At 38.1% G+C, this 17,556-nt stretch overlaps 2 protein-coding genes across 2 annotated transcripts; one reads left to right on the top strand and one right to left on the bottom strand.

The window, feature by feature from the left end:
• The first annotated feature begins 2,587 nt into the window (after positions 1 to 2,587).
• Positions 2,588 to 7,663, top strand: LOC107840860 (TMV resistance protein N). Its single transcript, XM_047396655.1, is given in 5 exon segments — positions 2,588 to 2,979; positions 3,540 to 4,983; positions 5,090 to 5,579; positions 5,582 to 6,154; positions 6,978 to 7,663. Coding segments are annotated over 5 exon segments (3,252 nt in total). The 5' UTR covers positions 2,588 to 2,770; the 3' UTR covers positions 7,514 to 7,663.
• Positions 7,664 to 15,339: 7,676 nt separating this feature from the next.
• On the bottom strand, positions 15,340 to 17,080 carry LOC107841821 (zeatin O-glucosyltransferase-like). Its single transcript, XM_016685669.2, has one exon. It carries the CDS (start codon positions 17,046 to 17,048, stop codon positions 15,645 to 15,647), a length of 1,404 nt encoding a protein of 467 aa, XP_016541155.1. The 5' UTR covers positions 17,049 to 17,080; the 3' UTR covers positions 15,340 to 15,644.
• Positions 17,081 to 17,556: the final 476 nt, after the last annotated feature.

Raw genomic sequence — 17,556 nt, 5'->3', positions numbered from 1 at the left:
AAGGTCATGAATTATAACTAATTTCTTTGCATTGGTGGAGAGTTCACGGCATATTTTATGAATAGGCTCCGTGAGTTTTCTCAGAAGCATCATAACCGGAGGCACACCATCACAGTCAGCAACATCTTTTTCTGTCAGAGAAGGTCTCAAGAGGTCTTCGAAGCGGATGTTTGAGGCCCCGAGACCACCTTGGACGTGCAGTTTCACTTCTTTGTTCTGATCAGCAAAGCAGATGAGGTGTACCGGTATATTATGGGAGGCGATGAAGCGAGCAAGATCAAAGAGGTTATTGAGATGGCTATAGTCAGAAAACGGCACCATGGCCACAATCACTTCATTAACGTTCAATAGTGGTAGAGACTGCGTATGCTTTATTCTTCTTCCCAGTTTTACTTTGTGGGAATACAAAGGGTATGTTAATGTTCATCTCCACAGCAAGAGTAGATGATTGATATTAATGCAGAGAATAGATAGATTGGTTTATATTCTTTGTACTAATCTAGGCTTTTTGTATTTTTCATTTTTTTTTTTTGCTTTTTTGTTTTGTTGTGATAGGTTCTAGGAAAGCAAGAAGTACATCAACCTTAGCCATTCACATAAGCTAAATAAGCACCCCAGATTTTTCGGGTACCCCTAATCTTGAAAGGTTGGTTCTTGAAGAGTGCACAAGGAAGGGCTCCATTGTGATGACACACCCATCGAAATGATGCCATCCACCATTTCCCTTCTAAAAAACCTTAAGCACTTAACTCTACGTCGCTGTAATGCTCTTGCTTCACAGAGAGAAGATTTGGGTCTAGCTTTCTCTAGTTTATCGGGTCTTTGTTCATTGACAATGCTGGATATAGGTAACTGCAGCATTTCAGATGGAAGCATCCTATGTAATCTTGGCTTCTTACCCTCTTTAATGGAATTGAATCTTGGTGGTAACACTTTCACCAATATATCAGCTGCAAGCATCAGCGGTCTCACTCGGCTAAAGGTCCTTCAATTGGTTGGTTGTAGTAGGCTTGAGCATTTCCCTGAGCTTCCTGGAGCTATAGAAGAGGTTCATGCCGATGAATGTACATCTTTAAGGAGTATCAATCAATTAGCAAAATATCCAACACTGCGCCGACTTTCACTTAGTGAATGTCATCAATTTCATGATGCTTCCTAATTGGTTGATGCATTATGGAGTAACATGCTCAAGGTAGGTAAGTAAGTAACTCTTTACGATGCCCTCCTACATGCATCTCTAATTAATTAAGAAAACATAAAGTAGAACAACTTACACATATCAACTAAAAAGCTATCATAAAGTACCTCCCTAACCAGCAATCATATGACTCCTAAGGGACTCCCATTTCCCTCGAGAATGTGGTGAATGATAGGAAAATAATATTGAATTCCATTTATGTGGCAGGGACTATATGTGTTACGCAGTGATATCAGCATTTGCATCCCTGGATCGGAGATTCCTAAGTAGTTTCCAAATACGAAGTTGGGGGACAATGTTACACTGACCCTTCCCAATAATTGGTACACAGAAAACTTGTGGGGATTTGCTTTTTGTATTGTCTTTGAAAATATGGAATGGTATGCTCTATATGATGGCTACCTACAACCATCACAGGGATTTTCGGTTATGCCAAAACATGTGATGGTAAGGAAGGCAGTACACGTACTGTTGTTGGCAGGTGATACTATTATTTGGAACTCAGACCACACTCTCCTTGCCTGTGTACCATCCCGTCATTTTCTGACAGCTTACAATCATGAGGATTACTGTCCCAATGACTATGGATCGAAATTGTGGCATGTTCGACAACACTAAGGAGATTCGAGAATAAAGCTTGGGGGATGCGTCTTGTGTACTTGGACGATATTATTGTGGCGTGAGCAAGTAGAGAGACTCACTCGAAAAGAACTTTATGGAGGAAGTATCATACTTTCGAAGAAACAGATACACAGAAGATAAAAGAGAGAATTGTTTAATGTGGAATCAGAGTAATTGATATTTGTTCTTGTTTAGCTAAGCTTCTAGGAAGTTAGAAGTCCTTATTTCAGAGAGTTGAGGTGTTTGGCCAAAGCTTACAGGAAAAAAGATAATGTTTTGAATTGCAACAGAAATTATTTTTCAGAAGCTAAAAAACAACTTTGGAAGTCCCAAGTGCTTTTCAAAATTAATAAGCCAAACACAAAAATATATGCCAAAAAATCGAAACAATGCCATATTCCTACATGGTTCATAACTCTAAATTATGCATCTTTTGAAAACCACAAATTAAGCAGATGATACTAAAATCTTCAGTCTTTTCTTTTGTGTGCTGAAATTTCAAGTTCTAAGGTTATATTCTCTGCTTAAAAAAAGCATTTGTAGTTGACTGACTTTCTCACTTTTTCTAATCAGTTTCCTGGAAGATGACTAGCTATTGGAGTATTATAGTATATAATACTTAGAAGTTATTAATCCTTACCTCTTTGAATCAAACAAGAATAGTTTTTTTACTTTCTCAGCCACAAAAATGACACAGAAAAGCTCTTATTGGAGTTATGATGTTTTTCTTAAGTTTTAGAGGTGAAGATGTATGCTAAACATTTGTTGCATCTCTATGTTGCTCTTCAACAGAAGGGGATCAACACCTTCAAAGATGATGAGAAACTAGATAGAGGCAATTCCATTTCACCAGACCTTCTGAGAGAAATCGAAGAGTTAAGGATCGCGCTGATTGTATTCTCCAAAAATTATGCTAATTCAACATGGTGTTTAGATGAATTAGCAAAGATCATGGAATGCAACAAACGAAAAGGACAAATCGTGCTTCCGGTATTCTATGATGTAGATCCATCAACGGTGAGGAAACAAAAATCCAGCTTTGGAGAGGCATTTAGCAGTCATGAAGCCCATTTCAGTGATGACAAGTTGCAAAAATGGAGAGCAGCACTAGAGGAAGCGGCTAATTTATACGGCTGGGATTCGCCGAATACTGCCAACGCGTAAGTATCATCAAACCAATCTCATGTGATAATTGTTCATATCTATTTTGCATCACAAGGCAACCTTTCTACTGCCTTTAGTCAGTAAGAGCAAATATTTCCCACTTTGGTAATAATAAGGGTACATATCAACGAAGGGCGATAAAAGAACAAATTTGACCCTTTAAACCATTTTCTTTAACTAGAACTATCTCTCCTCGTTAAAAGTAGATTTACGTTCTTAATTCATGTGTTACTACACGATTTCTTTCTGTGTGCCTTATCGGAATCCAAAATATGTAGTTACTGGAAATAGAGTGATATAGAAAGAATTAACATTACTGTCTCAACAGCTTTGGGGGAAATTAGAAATTCATGAAGAGGACGAGTTTCAGTAATGTAAAAGAACTAGCTTTAAACCACTATGCTGTACATTTTCTTGGGCTTGATATTGTACTTCATTTAGATCAAGTTGGACATTACTAAAATTTAAGCAAATAGTTGTCTGAGAGATTACTTATCCTTGTAGGACGGAAGAAAAACACTATTTGATAAACGAAGGCATGCTTTGTGGTATGCAGGCACAAAGCTAGGGTCATAAAGCAAATTGTGGAAGATATAATGACTAAATTGAGTGTACAGACACATGCAAGCAATGCTGAAGATCTTGTTGGAATGGAGTTACACCTGCAAAAAGTGTATAAAATGCTTCAGATCGGGTCTGATGAAGTTCGCTTCCTTGGGATATTGGGAATGGGCGGAGTGGGGAAGACAACTCTAGCGAGAGTCATTTATGAGAATATTCGGAGTGAATTTAAAGGTGCATGTTTTCTTCATGAAGTCAGGGACCGTTTATCAAAACACGGCCTAGAGCTCTTGCAAGAGATGCTTCTTTCAGAAATCCTTGTTGAAAAAGACCGAAGGATCAACAATTCATTTGAAGGAGCCAATGTGCAAAAACTAAGACTAAGGTACAAAAAGATTCTTCTTGTTCTTGATGATGTTGATCACACGGATCAGTTAGACGCTTTAGCCGGAGAGAGTGAATGGTTTGGTCCCGGATGTAGAGTCATCATAACAACCAAGAACAAACACTTGATTATTAAGTACGAGGTTGAAAAGATATACAGGATGAGTTCTTTAAACGAAGATGAAAGTTTACAACTGTTTAAACAACATGCTTTCAGGAAGAACCAGCCCACCGAGGAATTTGCGGATCTGTCAGCTCAAGTGATAAAGTTTACTGGTGGACTCCCGTTAGCTCTTAAAGTTCTGGGCAGTTTCTAGTATGGAAGAGGTTTGGCAGAATGGACGAGTGAAGTGGAGCGTTTGATACAAATCCCAGAAAATGAAATTTTGAAGAAACTCGAACCAAGTTTCACTGGTCTCCACAATATTGAGCAAAAGATACTCTTAGACATTGCATGCTTCTTTTCTGGGAAAAAGAAGGATTCAGTGATCAGAATACTTGAAAGTTTTCATTTTAGCCCTGTCATTGGTATAAAAGTTCTCATGGAGAAATCTTTGATCACTATACTAAACGGTCGCATTATAATGCACCAACTGATACAAGAAATGGGCTAGCACATTGTTCGTCGAGAAGCTTCTTACGATCCAAGAATATATAGTAGGTTGTGGAATTGCGAAGATATTTCTCCCGTGCTTGAAAGCAATTTGTTATGTAGTTACGATCATATGACTTATATTATTTTCCTTTTCTCATCAACCTTTAATTTTTTTGCTTATTAGGGAACTGAAAAGATTGAAGGCATATCATTGCACCTGACTAATGAAGAACAAGTGAATATTAGTCACACGGCCTTCGTGCAGATGGCCAGGCTAAGGTTTCTCAAGTTCCGGAATGTCTATGTTTGTCAGGGCCCTGATTTTCTTCCCGATGAACTAAGGTGGCTTGATTGGAACGGATATCCTTCCAAAAGTCTGCCAATTAGCTTTCAGGGAAAACAACTAGTTAGTTTGAAATTGAAATATAGCCGCATCATACAGCTTTGGAAGACCTCCAAGGTTTATATCCCCTATAGTTTTCCCTACTGGTTGGTTGGATCGATCTAAATATAGTGTTTATTCAATTTACTAACCTAAAGTCTTTCTACTTGGGTCCTTGTGACAGATTCTAGGAAATCTGAAGTACCTTAACCTTGGCTATTCGCAGAAGCTAATAAGGACGCCAGATTTTTCAGGTACCCCTAATCTTGAAAGACTGGTTCTTGAAGAGTGCACAAGTTTGATAGAATTCAAATTTTCTGTTGGAGATCTTGGAAAGCTAGTCTTTCTGAACCTGGCAAACTGCAGAAATTTAAAGACCCTACCAAAGAGTTTTCGACTAGAAAAGCTTGAAATTCTCATTCTTTCAGGCTGCTCCAAACTGGAAACATTCCCAGAAATAGATGGGAAAATGCATCGTTTATCAGAACTGTATTTAGGAGCGACTGCTTTGAGTGAACTGCCTTCGTCAATTGAGGACCTGTCCGGAGTTAGTGTCATAAGTCTAAGCTGCTGCAAGCGAATTGAGTGTCTTCCTAGCAGTATTTTTAGGTTGAAGTTTCTGAAAACACTTGATGTGTCCGGATGCTCAAAACTTAAAAATTTACCAGATGATTTGCGATTTTAGTTGGTTTACAGGAGTTCCACTGCACTTACACAGCCATCCAAACAATTCCGTCCTCTATTTCTCTCCTAAAAAACCTTAGGCAATTATCTTTCCGTGGATGTAATGGTTTGAGTTCAAAAGTAAGTAGCTCAAGCCATGTCCAGAAGTCTATGGATGTAAATTTTCAGAATTTATCGGGTCTTTCTTCATTGACTGTGCTGGATCTTAGTGACTGCAACATTTCAGACGGAGGCATTTTAAGTGATCTCGGATTCTTACCGTCTTTGGTGGAATTGAATCTCGATGGTAACAATTTTTCCAATATTCCGGCTGCATGCATAATTCGTCTCACTCGACTTAAAGTCCTTGCATTGGCTGGTTGTACGAGGCTTGAGAGTTTCCCGGAACTACCTCCAAGTATAGAAAAGCTTTATGCTGATGAATGCACATCTTTGATGAGCATTGATCAATTAACCAAATATCCAAAGTCGCATGAAGTTTCCCTCACAAAATGTCATCAGCTTGAAAAGAATAAACGGCATGCCTCTATGCTTGATTCATTGTTGAAGCATATGCTCAAGGTAAGCAACTATTTTTATGCTTCCAAAAGCTAAAACTTTATGATACGGGTAAAATCATGAAGATGGACGTTTTTGAGTGTGTTGAATGCAACCTACGGAAAGTATGAGTTGGAGTGTGAAAAAGGCTCAAAAGCCGTCCCTCTATTGCACTCCATGGGAGCCATTTTGTTCATTTAACATTAAGGGGCACTTTTGTCATTTTTGCCTATTATTGTAATAAGTTTATAAATAGAACATGTTACGGTTTATTTCATTTGGTTGCTGAATATTGATGTAAGAACACTTGAGAGAAGGCTCTCTAGGCCGAAAACTAGGGCATAGCAAGTGTGGAAACACTTGTGAATGTGTATTGCTTGGAAACGTTGGTGCTTGAGCCGTGGAATCCCTCTTGTGTCTTCGTAACAGTGTGGTGTTGCTATTGTAAGTTCTAGGGGTCCTTAGATGGAATATGTCTATGGGTTCTTGGATCTTAATTGTAGTGTATGTCTCACTTCCTATCTTTACATTTCATGTTTTAGTTTGTGTTGTCTAGTGAACCGTTGGTTCTTGTTATCATAGTGTTGTTTCTTCCTATCATATTGTTGATTATATCTTGTTATTGTTGCTGTTTTTGGTGTCAAATAAACCTACATATCTTGTATTCTTGTTGTGTTTGTGGAATCCAAGAGAGGTCCCCATTTGGTCCGCGATTTGTGGACTGTTTTGGGGTGTGATTTCGTGTTCCCTTGTTTGTTTTGTATCACTTTACCCGCATGAAAAACATAAAAATGAGTAGTAACATATATAATACTAACCTTCTTTTCATGGTGCGTGCAGGCAGGGAGGAGTATACAGGAATCACAGTTTTAGTTTGTTCATCTCTGGCATGGAGATTCCCGAGTGGTTTACATACAAGAACTCTGCAACTGATTCAATCTCAGTGGCCTTGCCCAAAAATTGGTACACACCCACATTCAGGGGGTTTGCTATTTGTGTTGTTTTTGACATGATTCCTTCCATACCTAATTATACCAAATGCCTAAAAACGTTCCAAGGACTTGTGATGTGGTTAAGGCTCACATGCCATCATGGTTTGCAGTGCCAATTTAACTCACGTTTCAGCCTTATAGGAAGTGAAAAACCTGTGGGTGTAGGTAACACTTTCCTCGCCCTTGTATCGCTTCATCTGTTTGGGCTGTTGAAGAATGATAGCAGTTGCAATCCTAATAACTTCATTCAGCTTCAGCTTGGGGTCTATGATAAGGATGCGGTGACTAAAGGTTTGGGAGTGCGTCTAGTGTATGAGAATAGTACCCCAAAGACTCAAGAGGAAAAGAAAGAATTGATGGGCAAAAGCTTTCTTCAGGAAATGACATATGAATAGTAGTAAAAAGTCATATCATCAATTGGCTCATGCTCAAATCTGTTCTTACTGTTTGTTTCATTGGTTTTTATGTAAATTAAACAAATGTTGTTGCTGATTACCATATCCAAAAGGTTTTTTATATATAAAAAAGAATTACAAATGCTTGAAGACTGTGGGGTGTGATATGCATGAATCATGATGATTATAATTGCTGGTATTAACAATTGAATTACCTAGACAATTTTGCTTTTGCAAATAGAAAAACGCAAATGACTACTTCCTCTGTCCCAATTTAGTTCATCCCAAAAAGAATCACATTTCTATATTTAGTAACAATTTCACTTCAAAACACTCACCCCGTAATGAAATGATTTAGCAGAAGAAAGGTGTAATTAGGACACCTTCTGTCCTATAGATACATTGGACTACGACTAATTTGCATTTGCACCGGAAAGACACACTATGGCCGGGGCGTAAAGCCTCCCTACTAATGTTGAGTCCATACCCATAAATCGAATCGATACCTTTAGTCAAGAATGGAAGAATATTTACCACTGCATCATGACCTTTCAAAATGTACCATTTCAAATTTTAACTGTTTCATAGGTTGAGAACTGAGAAAGATTTTTAGCCAAATCCTTGCATCTATCCATACTTAGATTCATATCATTGAATCTTAAAATTTAGATTATGAAGGATCTAACCTCTATATCCACAATCATATTGACACCCCACCTGAATCCGAACAACTTAGGGAATAGGACAAAATTAAAATGGAATAAAAAGTAAAAAATGATTTGAATTGTTTAAGGAAATTACAAGTTTGATTTTGAATGAATCATTATTATAACAAATTAAATAATTGAAAGTTGTAGACTTGAAAAGTCATTATTACCCTTGATCAAGATGTGTGAAAAATAGGACAAGTTCCCAAGATTGTGATCCCATTGAGATCCACAATTTGCCAGTGTGGTGAACATTGAAAGATGCAGTAAACTGATTCCGAATGAGCATGATCTTATGATATGTATATGTTTTAGTTGTTTCGGCACATGAATACATGATTCGAGCCCAAAGTAATGAGTTGAGTCGACCACCATAAAACTTGCTCTAAATCCGTCTCTGACTATACATAGCTCGTCATACATACAAATCCTGAACCTTGTACTCAATTAAGGGTTCATTTATCTGGGGATGCTAAGTTAAAACTAACTATTCCCAGATGGGACCTTAGCTTCTTGCCATATATGTATCCTCACAAATATGGATTTAGCCTATGTAGGTAAAACTGTAAAAAAAGGCAGCTCAGTGCACTAAATCTCCCGCTATGTGCTGGGTCCAGGGAAGGGACAATCTACAAGCGTTAGAAGTCTCATCGAGGTGTGTAGGCATGGCGTATATAGATGTTCTTTCAAAAGATCCAATGGGGTAAAGAGAAACATTTACTCCAATAACTTCTTCTGCGTTAGCAATCGGACCAAGAGCCACGAGAATGTTGGTGCAAGGGATCAACCAGATCTATGTTCTATCATATTAAATTACTATAAGAAACTAGTTATATAAATAAGAATAAAGCATCTAGTACTTTCCTGAACTATGATCAAATTTGCTACGATACACTCCAACTTCACACGGGTCCTATTACCCCGAAGTCAATTTTAGTGCATTTTTATCACCTTTTTTAGCTGATGTGACACCTTTTTAGCCGACGTAGCACCTTTGACGTGGGTCCCATTTGTAATTATACAAGATAGCAGTAAGCTTCTTGTTTATTCAACAATGGAGGAAGTACAGAGTTTGATAGTGTTTGTAGAAGAAGGGAAGGAAGAGAACCAAGAGAAGAAGAAGATGAGAGAGAAGAGTAACTGCTTGTATTGAATGAATAGAACAATGTACATTGTTATGTATATATACTAGCTTGTGATATGCCTAACTAACTCAACTAGTCGTTAACTACTTTGTAACTAACTATTAGAACAGTTATAACTGAAAGCTGGAACCAAGTCTACTTTGTTTTCTGTTTGAGTTCACTACTTCTTCAATGTCTTCAACACTCCCCCTCAAGCTAGGAAGGTGTGAAGATGTCACAGATTCCTAGCTTGGTATTGAGATGAGTTTGTTGAGCTCTTGTCAATCCTTTAGTTAGCATATCTGCAGGTTGATCTTGAGTAGCAATGTAGTGTGTCTGGATCATTCCTTGGACTATTTTTTCCCTTATAAAGAAACAATCAATATCAATATGCTTTGTCCTCTCATGATATATTGGATTAGCAGCTATTTGTAGTTCAGACTTGCTATCACTGAACACATCCACAGGTAGCATTGCTTCACTTCCAATTTCCTTCATCAGACCTAGAATCCATACCAGTTCAGTTGTCACTGCTGCAAGACTTTTGAACTCTGCCCCAGTAGAGCTCTTAGAGATAGTGTTTTGTTTCTTTGATTTCCAGGATACTACTGACTCTCTAATATTTACAAAGTAACCAGTTACAGACCTTCTAGTTTGAGGACAAGCTGCCCAGCCTGCATCACAGTAGGCACTCACTTTATTATTTGAACCACTAGACAACAACACACCTTGACCTGGTTGTCCTTTCACATACTTTACTATTCTGAGTGCTGCCTCCATGTGTGATCTTTTAGAATCTTGAAGAAACTGACTGAGTGTTTGAAGACAAAAGGCTATGTCTGGCCTTGTCATAGTTAGTTACAACAACTTTCTAATCAATTTTTGATAAGAACCTTGGTTTGCTGGTGGATCATCAGTAGTCTTTCCATGCTTAACATGCTCATCAAACTGTCTCGATGTTAGCTTGGTGTTGTAGTCCATAGGATTAGTTGCAGGCTTGGTTGCTGTTAAGCCTAGGTCAGATAGTAACTCTAAAGCATATTTTCTCTGATGCATCAGTATTCCTTTGTCAAACCTTGCAAATTCTATTCCTAGGAAGTATCTCAGCTCACCTAGATCCTTCATCTTGAAGTTTTGGTGTAGAATTGTCTTGGTATATTCTATCATCTTTACACTATCTCCTGTGATCAACATGTCATCAACATATACTAGCATAAGAATGATGCCTTCTGTTATCTTCCTGATATACAAGCATGGATCATACTGACTCTGAATGAAGTGAGATCTTACCAAAACCTCTGATAGCTTGGTGTTTCATTGCCTTGGTGCTTGTTTAAGACCATAAAAGGTTTTGAGTAGTCTACATACTGCATTCCCCCCATGACTAGCAAATCTTTGAGGTAGATCCATGTACACTTCATCATAAAGTCACCATTTTGGAAAGCATTGTAGACATCCATTTGTTGGACACACCAGTGATTTCTAGCTGCTGCAGTAAGTACAGTTCTTACTGTCTTTATCTTCACTACTGGAGAAAATGTTTCTTGGTAATCAATGCCTTCTCTTTGTCCATAACCCTTTTCTACTAGTCTTTCTTTAAACCTCTAAACTTCACTTGAGGCCTTATACTTTACTTTATATATCCATCTGCAACCAATAGCCTTCTTTCCTTCAGACTAGGTAACAACCTTCCAAGTGTTGTTAGAATTCAATGCTTCTATTTCCTTCTTCATTGCTTCCACCCATGTAGGGTCTTTGCATGCTTCAGAGTAGCTTGTAGGTTCATCAACATATGAAGTGTTCATTAAATAGCTCTTGTATGACTGAGAAAGTCTATCATAAGACACTTGATTTGCAAGAGCATGAGGTACCTTCTTTGTGTTTTTGGAAACAAAGTCCTTCATCCATGCAGGTAACTTTCTTTCTCTTGTTGACTTTCTTTGATCCTGAGATATAATTGGTTGAGATGCAGCTTGTGTAGTGGTAAGAATGCTCTGGAGTTGTTGCTCTTGCTGAGTAGCCCCTTGACTTCTACTTGACCTCCTTTGGTGTACCTTTGTCATGGACTGTTTGAGAGTAGTTGCTCTTGGTGGTAGCTGCTCTTACGGACTGTCTGAGGTAGTTGTCCTTTGGGATAAGACCTGTATAGGAATCTGTATGACTTCAGTAGTTATTGGATACTGATCTTCTAAAGGGAACATATGTTGAGGTGCCTGAGGCTGCTTCTTGAGTTCCTTAAAGGAAATATATCTTCCCTGAATGAAACATCTCTACATATAGATAAAATGTTAGTAGATAAATCATATAGAACATATCCCTTCTGAGTGCTAGAGTACCCCATCATGATGCATGCCCTTGTTCTAGACATGAGCTTATCATGTTCATTCAGTACTTTGGCATAGCACAGGTATCCTATTACTCTGAGATGATCACAATTTAGTTGCTTACCATACAATTTTTCATAAGGATTCACAAGCTGAATGACTGGACTAGGCAACCTATTGATGATATATACTGCAGTTAGAACACAATAACCCCAGAACCTTATTGGAATTTCAGCCTGAAATCTGATAGCCCTTGTCACTTCTAGGATGTGTCTGTGTTTTCTCTCAGCAACACCATTTTGCTGAGGGGAATATGGACATGTAGTTTGATGAACTATGCCATGTTCCTGGAACAACTCTGTCCTCACTACTTTGATAGCCCTGTCAAACTGAGTTTTGATATATACAAGAAAATGTTGAATCTGAACACACACATCAGACTTAAGTTTTAACAGAAATATCCAAGTGTACCTTGAAAAATCATCAACCACTATTAGAAAATATCTATTTCCATTAATAGTTGGTACTTTGTAAGGTCCCCAAACATCCATGTGTACAAGATCAAAACAACATGTATTTTTACTGTTAGTAGACAAAAGGTAACCTAGTTTGTTTAGCACTAGGACAGATACTACATTGCTTTATTCTATCTTCTATTACTTGAACTTCTTGAGATATAACTCTTTTCAGCACACTGGTTGATGCATGTCCCAACCTTTGATGCCACATATCTACTTCAGTTTGAGTTTTTCCACAGCTGGTTTTCTAGATACTTTAGTTGCTATTGCAACCTCTTTCTTTGACTGATCTCTAAGAACATATAGTCCTCCATCAATCTTACCAATCCCCCTCACCTTTTCAGTACAAAGATCCTAGAAAACACAGAAATCAGGAAAGAAATTCACTGAGCGATTCCACTCCTTAGTTACTTGTGACACTGATAGAAGGCTACATGTAAACTGTGGAATGTGATAGACATCTATGATGTTATTTCCTTCTGACAAGAAACTAATTCCCACTTGAGTGACCATTGTAGTGTCACCATTTGGTAGATATACCTTCTTTGATTTTTCCAAATCCGTAACACTCTTGTTAAGTAGGTCTGAGTTTTCAACCATATGGTTAGTAGCACCAGTATCGATAATCTATATCTGAGAATCAAAAGAGGCTAGACAAGCAGAAATACCTGCACTTGTTACATTTACAGACTCACAAGGTGTGTTGACAGAGTTGTTTTTGTTGATCATTTGCAAGATTTGGCCATATTGTTCCTTGGTGAATGCAGCATTTCCCATCTGACTCAACTACTCCAGCTGACTATCAGACACTACTTCTGTATAGAATGAGAGTACTGATCTGTACACTGAACATAGCCACCTTGGTCCATTGAAGACACATTGTAAGCTGTGTTGTTCCCTTCATGTTTGAACTTCTTCTTGGCCTTGTAATCTCGAGGATAGCCTACTATCGTCCAACAATTTTCCTTAGAGTGCCCCTTCAGTTTTTAGAAATCACATTGAAGATTGAAATTTTTCTTGAACTTCTGGTTGTTGTTTCCACCTGGACCATTTCTTGAATATATGGCTATCTCAAGGTTCTTGGCATTAACTGCAGGATTCATTCCCAAGATTCCATCCTGACTTGCAACAGATTTTTGACTTTCATCACTTATGATCATTGCATAAACTTGGTTCACATTTGGGAGAGGGGTCATCACTTATGATCATTGCATAAACAGTTTCAGTTTCTACAGATGCAGTACATATTCTTTTGATTTCTTCACATTCACACCCAGGTGCAGGCACAAGAGCCTCAAATTCTTCCCACAAATCCTTTAATTTCGAGAAATGCACAGACACTGAGGCAGTTCCTTGAGACAATGTGGCTATATCTTTGTGCAGATTAAAGGTTCTTTCCCCATCAACTTTGTTAAACGTTCTTTCCCCATCAACTTTGTTAAACCTTTCAGATAGCTCATTCCAAACAACACTAGTTACAGATGCATACATGATTCCACCAAGTAACTCTTTAGAAACTGAATTCATATCCAAGAAAGTACAATTGAATTGACTTTTTCCCAGTAACTACTCAACTCATTTGAGAACTTATCTTTAGAGCATGTTCCATCTACCATGCCCAACTTATTTCTCTCTAGTAAGGCTATACGCATGGATCTTAACCAGATTGAAAAATTCTCAATTCTTGTCAATTGAAAAGAGATGATTTGTATGCCACTTACATCAGAAGGGCTGAGAAAGAGACGATGATTGTAGTTCAGTGAAATGGGAGTAGCTCTGCTTGTTTCAGCCACATTCACAGGAACAGTTTGATTATCCATTGCAGTAGCTATGTAATCCTTGATTGCAGACTTCTTGATCTCGATTCAATCTACTAGAATCGACCTTGCTCTACTAGTATTCTAGTGAGTAATGGCTTTGATACCATGTAATTATACAAGATAGCAGTAAGCTTCTTGTTTATTCAATAATGGAGGAAGTACAGAGTTTGATAGTGTTTGTAGAAGAAGGGAAGGAAGAGAACTGAGAGAAGAAGAAGATGAGAGAGAAGAGTAATTGCTTGTATTGAATGAATAGAACAATGTACATTGTTATGTATATATACTAGCTTGTGATATGCCTAACTAATTCAACTAGCCGTTAACTACTTTGTAACTAACTATTAGAACAGTTATAACTGAAAGCTGGAACCAAGTCTACTTTGTTTTCTGTTTGAGTTCACTACTTCTTCAATGTCTTCAACACCATTTTTATATAATAAAGGTGTCCAGCACAAAAGAGTGACAAAAATAAGCTAAATTTGAGTTTACGGGGGTAATAGGATCCATGTAAAGTTGGAGTGTGTCGTAGAAACTTTACATAGTTCGAGGGGGTACAAGATGATTATCTCTTAACTATCCATGTAAAGTTGGAGTGTGCCATAGTTCGAGGGGTACTCGATGCTTATCTCTTAACTATCCACAAACTTCAATGCTTTGTATAGAAGAAGCTGAATAGCTAATACATTGTTTCCTTCAAAATAAGAGAGCATTTTTATCATTTATTGAACACAAAAGCACCTACCACTCTCTTGACAATAAAAAAATTAATACTGTCTCTTGACAGTAAAAAATTAATACTACACAGGCATTAATGAGATCCTGCTTCACTAAATAATATAATAGAGGTTGCATCTGGGATTATTTTAAAGAAGACAATAGCTACTATCTGCTAATGTATGAATGAGAATCATTTTATGGAACCAAGAACTATGTTGGTTGGGCTCTTGAACACATCACTGGGCGCGTGTTGGATCCTTCAATAGCTATGTATTTTTTGAAGGAATTGACACGTGTGCAGTAGCAGTTTTGGACGATTCGTCCAAGCAACCTTGATTATCAGATGGATAATGGTGTTCGACTTAGCTAATACATTGTTTCCTTCAAAATAAGAGAGCATTTTTATCATTTATTGAACACAAAAGCACCTACCACTCTCTTGACAATAAAAAAATTAATACTGTCTCTTGACAGTAAAAAATTAATACTACACAGGCATTAATGAGATCCTGCTTCACTAAATAATATAATAGAGGTTGCATCTGGGATTATTTTAAAGAAGACAATAGCTACTATCTGCTAATGTATGAATGAGAATCATTTTATGGAACCAAGAACTATGTTGGTTGGGCTCTTGAACACATCACTGGGCGCGTGTTGGATCCTTCAATAGCTATGTATTTTTTGAAGGAATTGACACGTGTGCAGTAGCAGTTTTGGACGATTCGTCCAAGCAACCTTGATTATCAGATGGATAATGGTGTTCGACTAAGTTTGTGCACACTTCAACTAATTTGTCGGGCACTTGCTATATCGCACCAATACAGATACTAGGAAACTCTGTCCTAAAGAGAACTCGGTCTCTTGATCTTCCTAACTACGTTCTTTCTTTTTGTGTTGTCCACAACTTGCCTCTGGGAGTTATTTGATAATATTTGATATGAAAGATTCCATTTCCTTGTGTGCAGGTCCTCCATGGCTAACAGATCTCTTGATCTTGTGTCTTAACTCCACGGCTCTTTGTCTCATCTCTTTCCCTTCTATCGTGCCCATCAAAGTGTTGACAGTTTTCTCAATGGTTGATGCTGTCACCAATTCTTTTCGATGTGCCCAACTCCTGACAGATGTTCCGATCTTCAGCAAGTTGGTCATAATAATTGCGTTAAATGGCTGATCGTAATGGATTGGCCATGTTGCTAGAGGCACTCCCATGCTAATGCTCTCGATACAAGAATTCCATCCACAGTGGCTCAAAAACCCGCCTGTAGATGAATGTCCCAAGATTTCTAATTGCGGTACCCAATTTCTCACCACCATTCCTCTTCCTTCCGCTCTTTCTTCAAACCTTTTTGGCAATTCAATCTTTCCATCTCTCTCTTCAATTTTCTCAGTTTCCGTCTTTTTATATGCTTCTCGTAGTACCCAAATAAATTTATGGTTGCTTCGCTCTAAACCAAGCGCTATCTCATTGACTTGCTCTTGTGAGAATGTAGTGGTTGTTCCAAAGGACACGAATATTACGGAGTTAACGTCTTGCTTGTCGAGAAATTCTAGGCATTCGTGACGAGTCCTATTGCTAAAGTCCTGTGATTCTAGCAGCAACATATGAAGTGGACCAATAGCCCACCACTGCTTGTTGCCTTTTGTCTGTGCAAGTAAATCTAGGTACTTACCTTCGACTTCTCTGCTGGTGTTCAAGATTTCTCCAGAGTTGAGCTGCCATTCATGTTCCTTTCTAACGAAAGCTTCTGCATATGGTCCACTACAACTCTCCAACGACGGAAACTCATAGTGTATTTTCTCGACCAGCTTGTCGTGATCATCATCAACTATGTCAGGAATAACTTGGTGGAGGCCAGAATATTTGCTAAAAGCCGACCCAGTGTGGAAGATATAAGACTTGACGTTGAGAAATGCGTGGACGTCCCTTGTAAGTTCCCTCATTATACTGTCGTGAATTACGACTAATCTCTTTGCATTGGTGGAGAGTTCAAGGCATGTTTTACGAAAAGGCTCCCTGAGTTTTTTCAGAAGTATTAGAATCGGAGGCATACCATCGCGGCCAGCATCATCATTTTCCTTCGGAGAAGAAGGTATTGATAAGTCCTCAAAATGAATGTTTGAGACCTCGAGACCACCTTGGACACGCAGTTTCAAATCTCGGTTCCAATCAGCAAGGCAGAGGAAGTGTACCGGTATGTCACGGGAGGCGATGAAGCGAGCAAGAACGAAGAGTTGATTGACATGACTATAATCAGGAAATGGCACCATCGCCACAATCGCTTCATTAAGGTGAACAACACTCTCCGATGAGTTCGTAGCCATTAGAACAGGATCAGAAAAATGAGTTTAGAGCTTAACTGTGACAGATAATACTTGTCTCTCATAATTCTGTCTTGTCAATCTGCATTTAATCATACAACACAAGATGAATGTGGGTGCCACTCTTCTAATAAACATTCATAATAAAGATATCATGTCATATGCAGATCTGGTAAATAAGCTATTTTAATAAGTGATAAAGACATCATGTGATCTGCAGGTCTGGGAAATTAGCTATTTTAATATGTGTCGTTCTTTTTTAAACTGACTAAAAAGGGCACATAAATTGAAAGGAAGGGAGTACTTAAGTAGATCAGAGGAAAAAAAATTCAACTAAAAGACGATCTCAAATAATTGAGGAAAGCATCTAGTACCTGTCTGAACTGTGACCAAATTTGCTACGACACACTCCAGCTTCACAAGGGTCCTATTACCCTTTGAACTCAATTTTAGCGTATTTTTATCAACCTTTTTAGCTGATGCAACAACATTTGATGTGAGCCCAATTTTA

This window comes from Capsicum annuum, chromosome 9 (genome assembly GCF_002878395.1).
Source record: "Capsicum annuum cultivar UCD-10X-F1 chromosome 9, UCD10Xv1.1, whole genome shotgun sequence".
NCBI lineage: Eukaryota > Viridiplantae > Streptophyta > Magnoliopsida > Solanales > Solanaceae > Capsicum > Capsicum annuum.
This window is presented reverse-complemented; position numbering and strand designations above follow the sequence as displayed.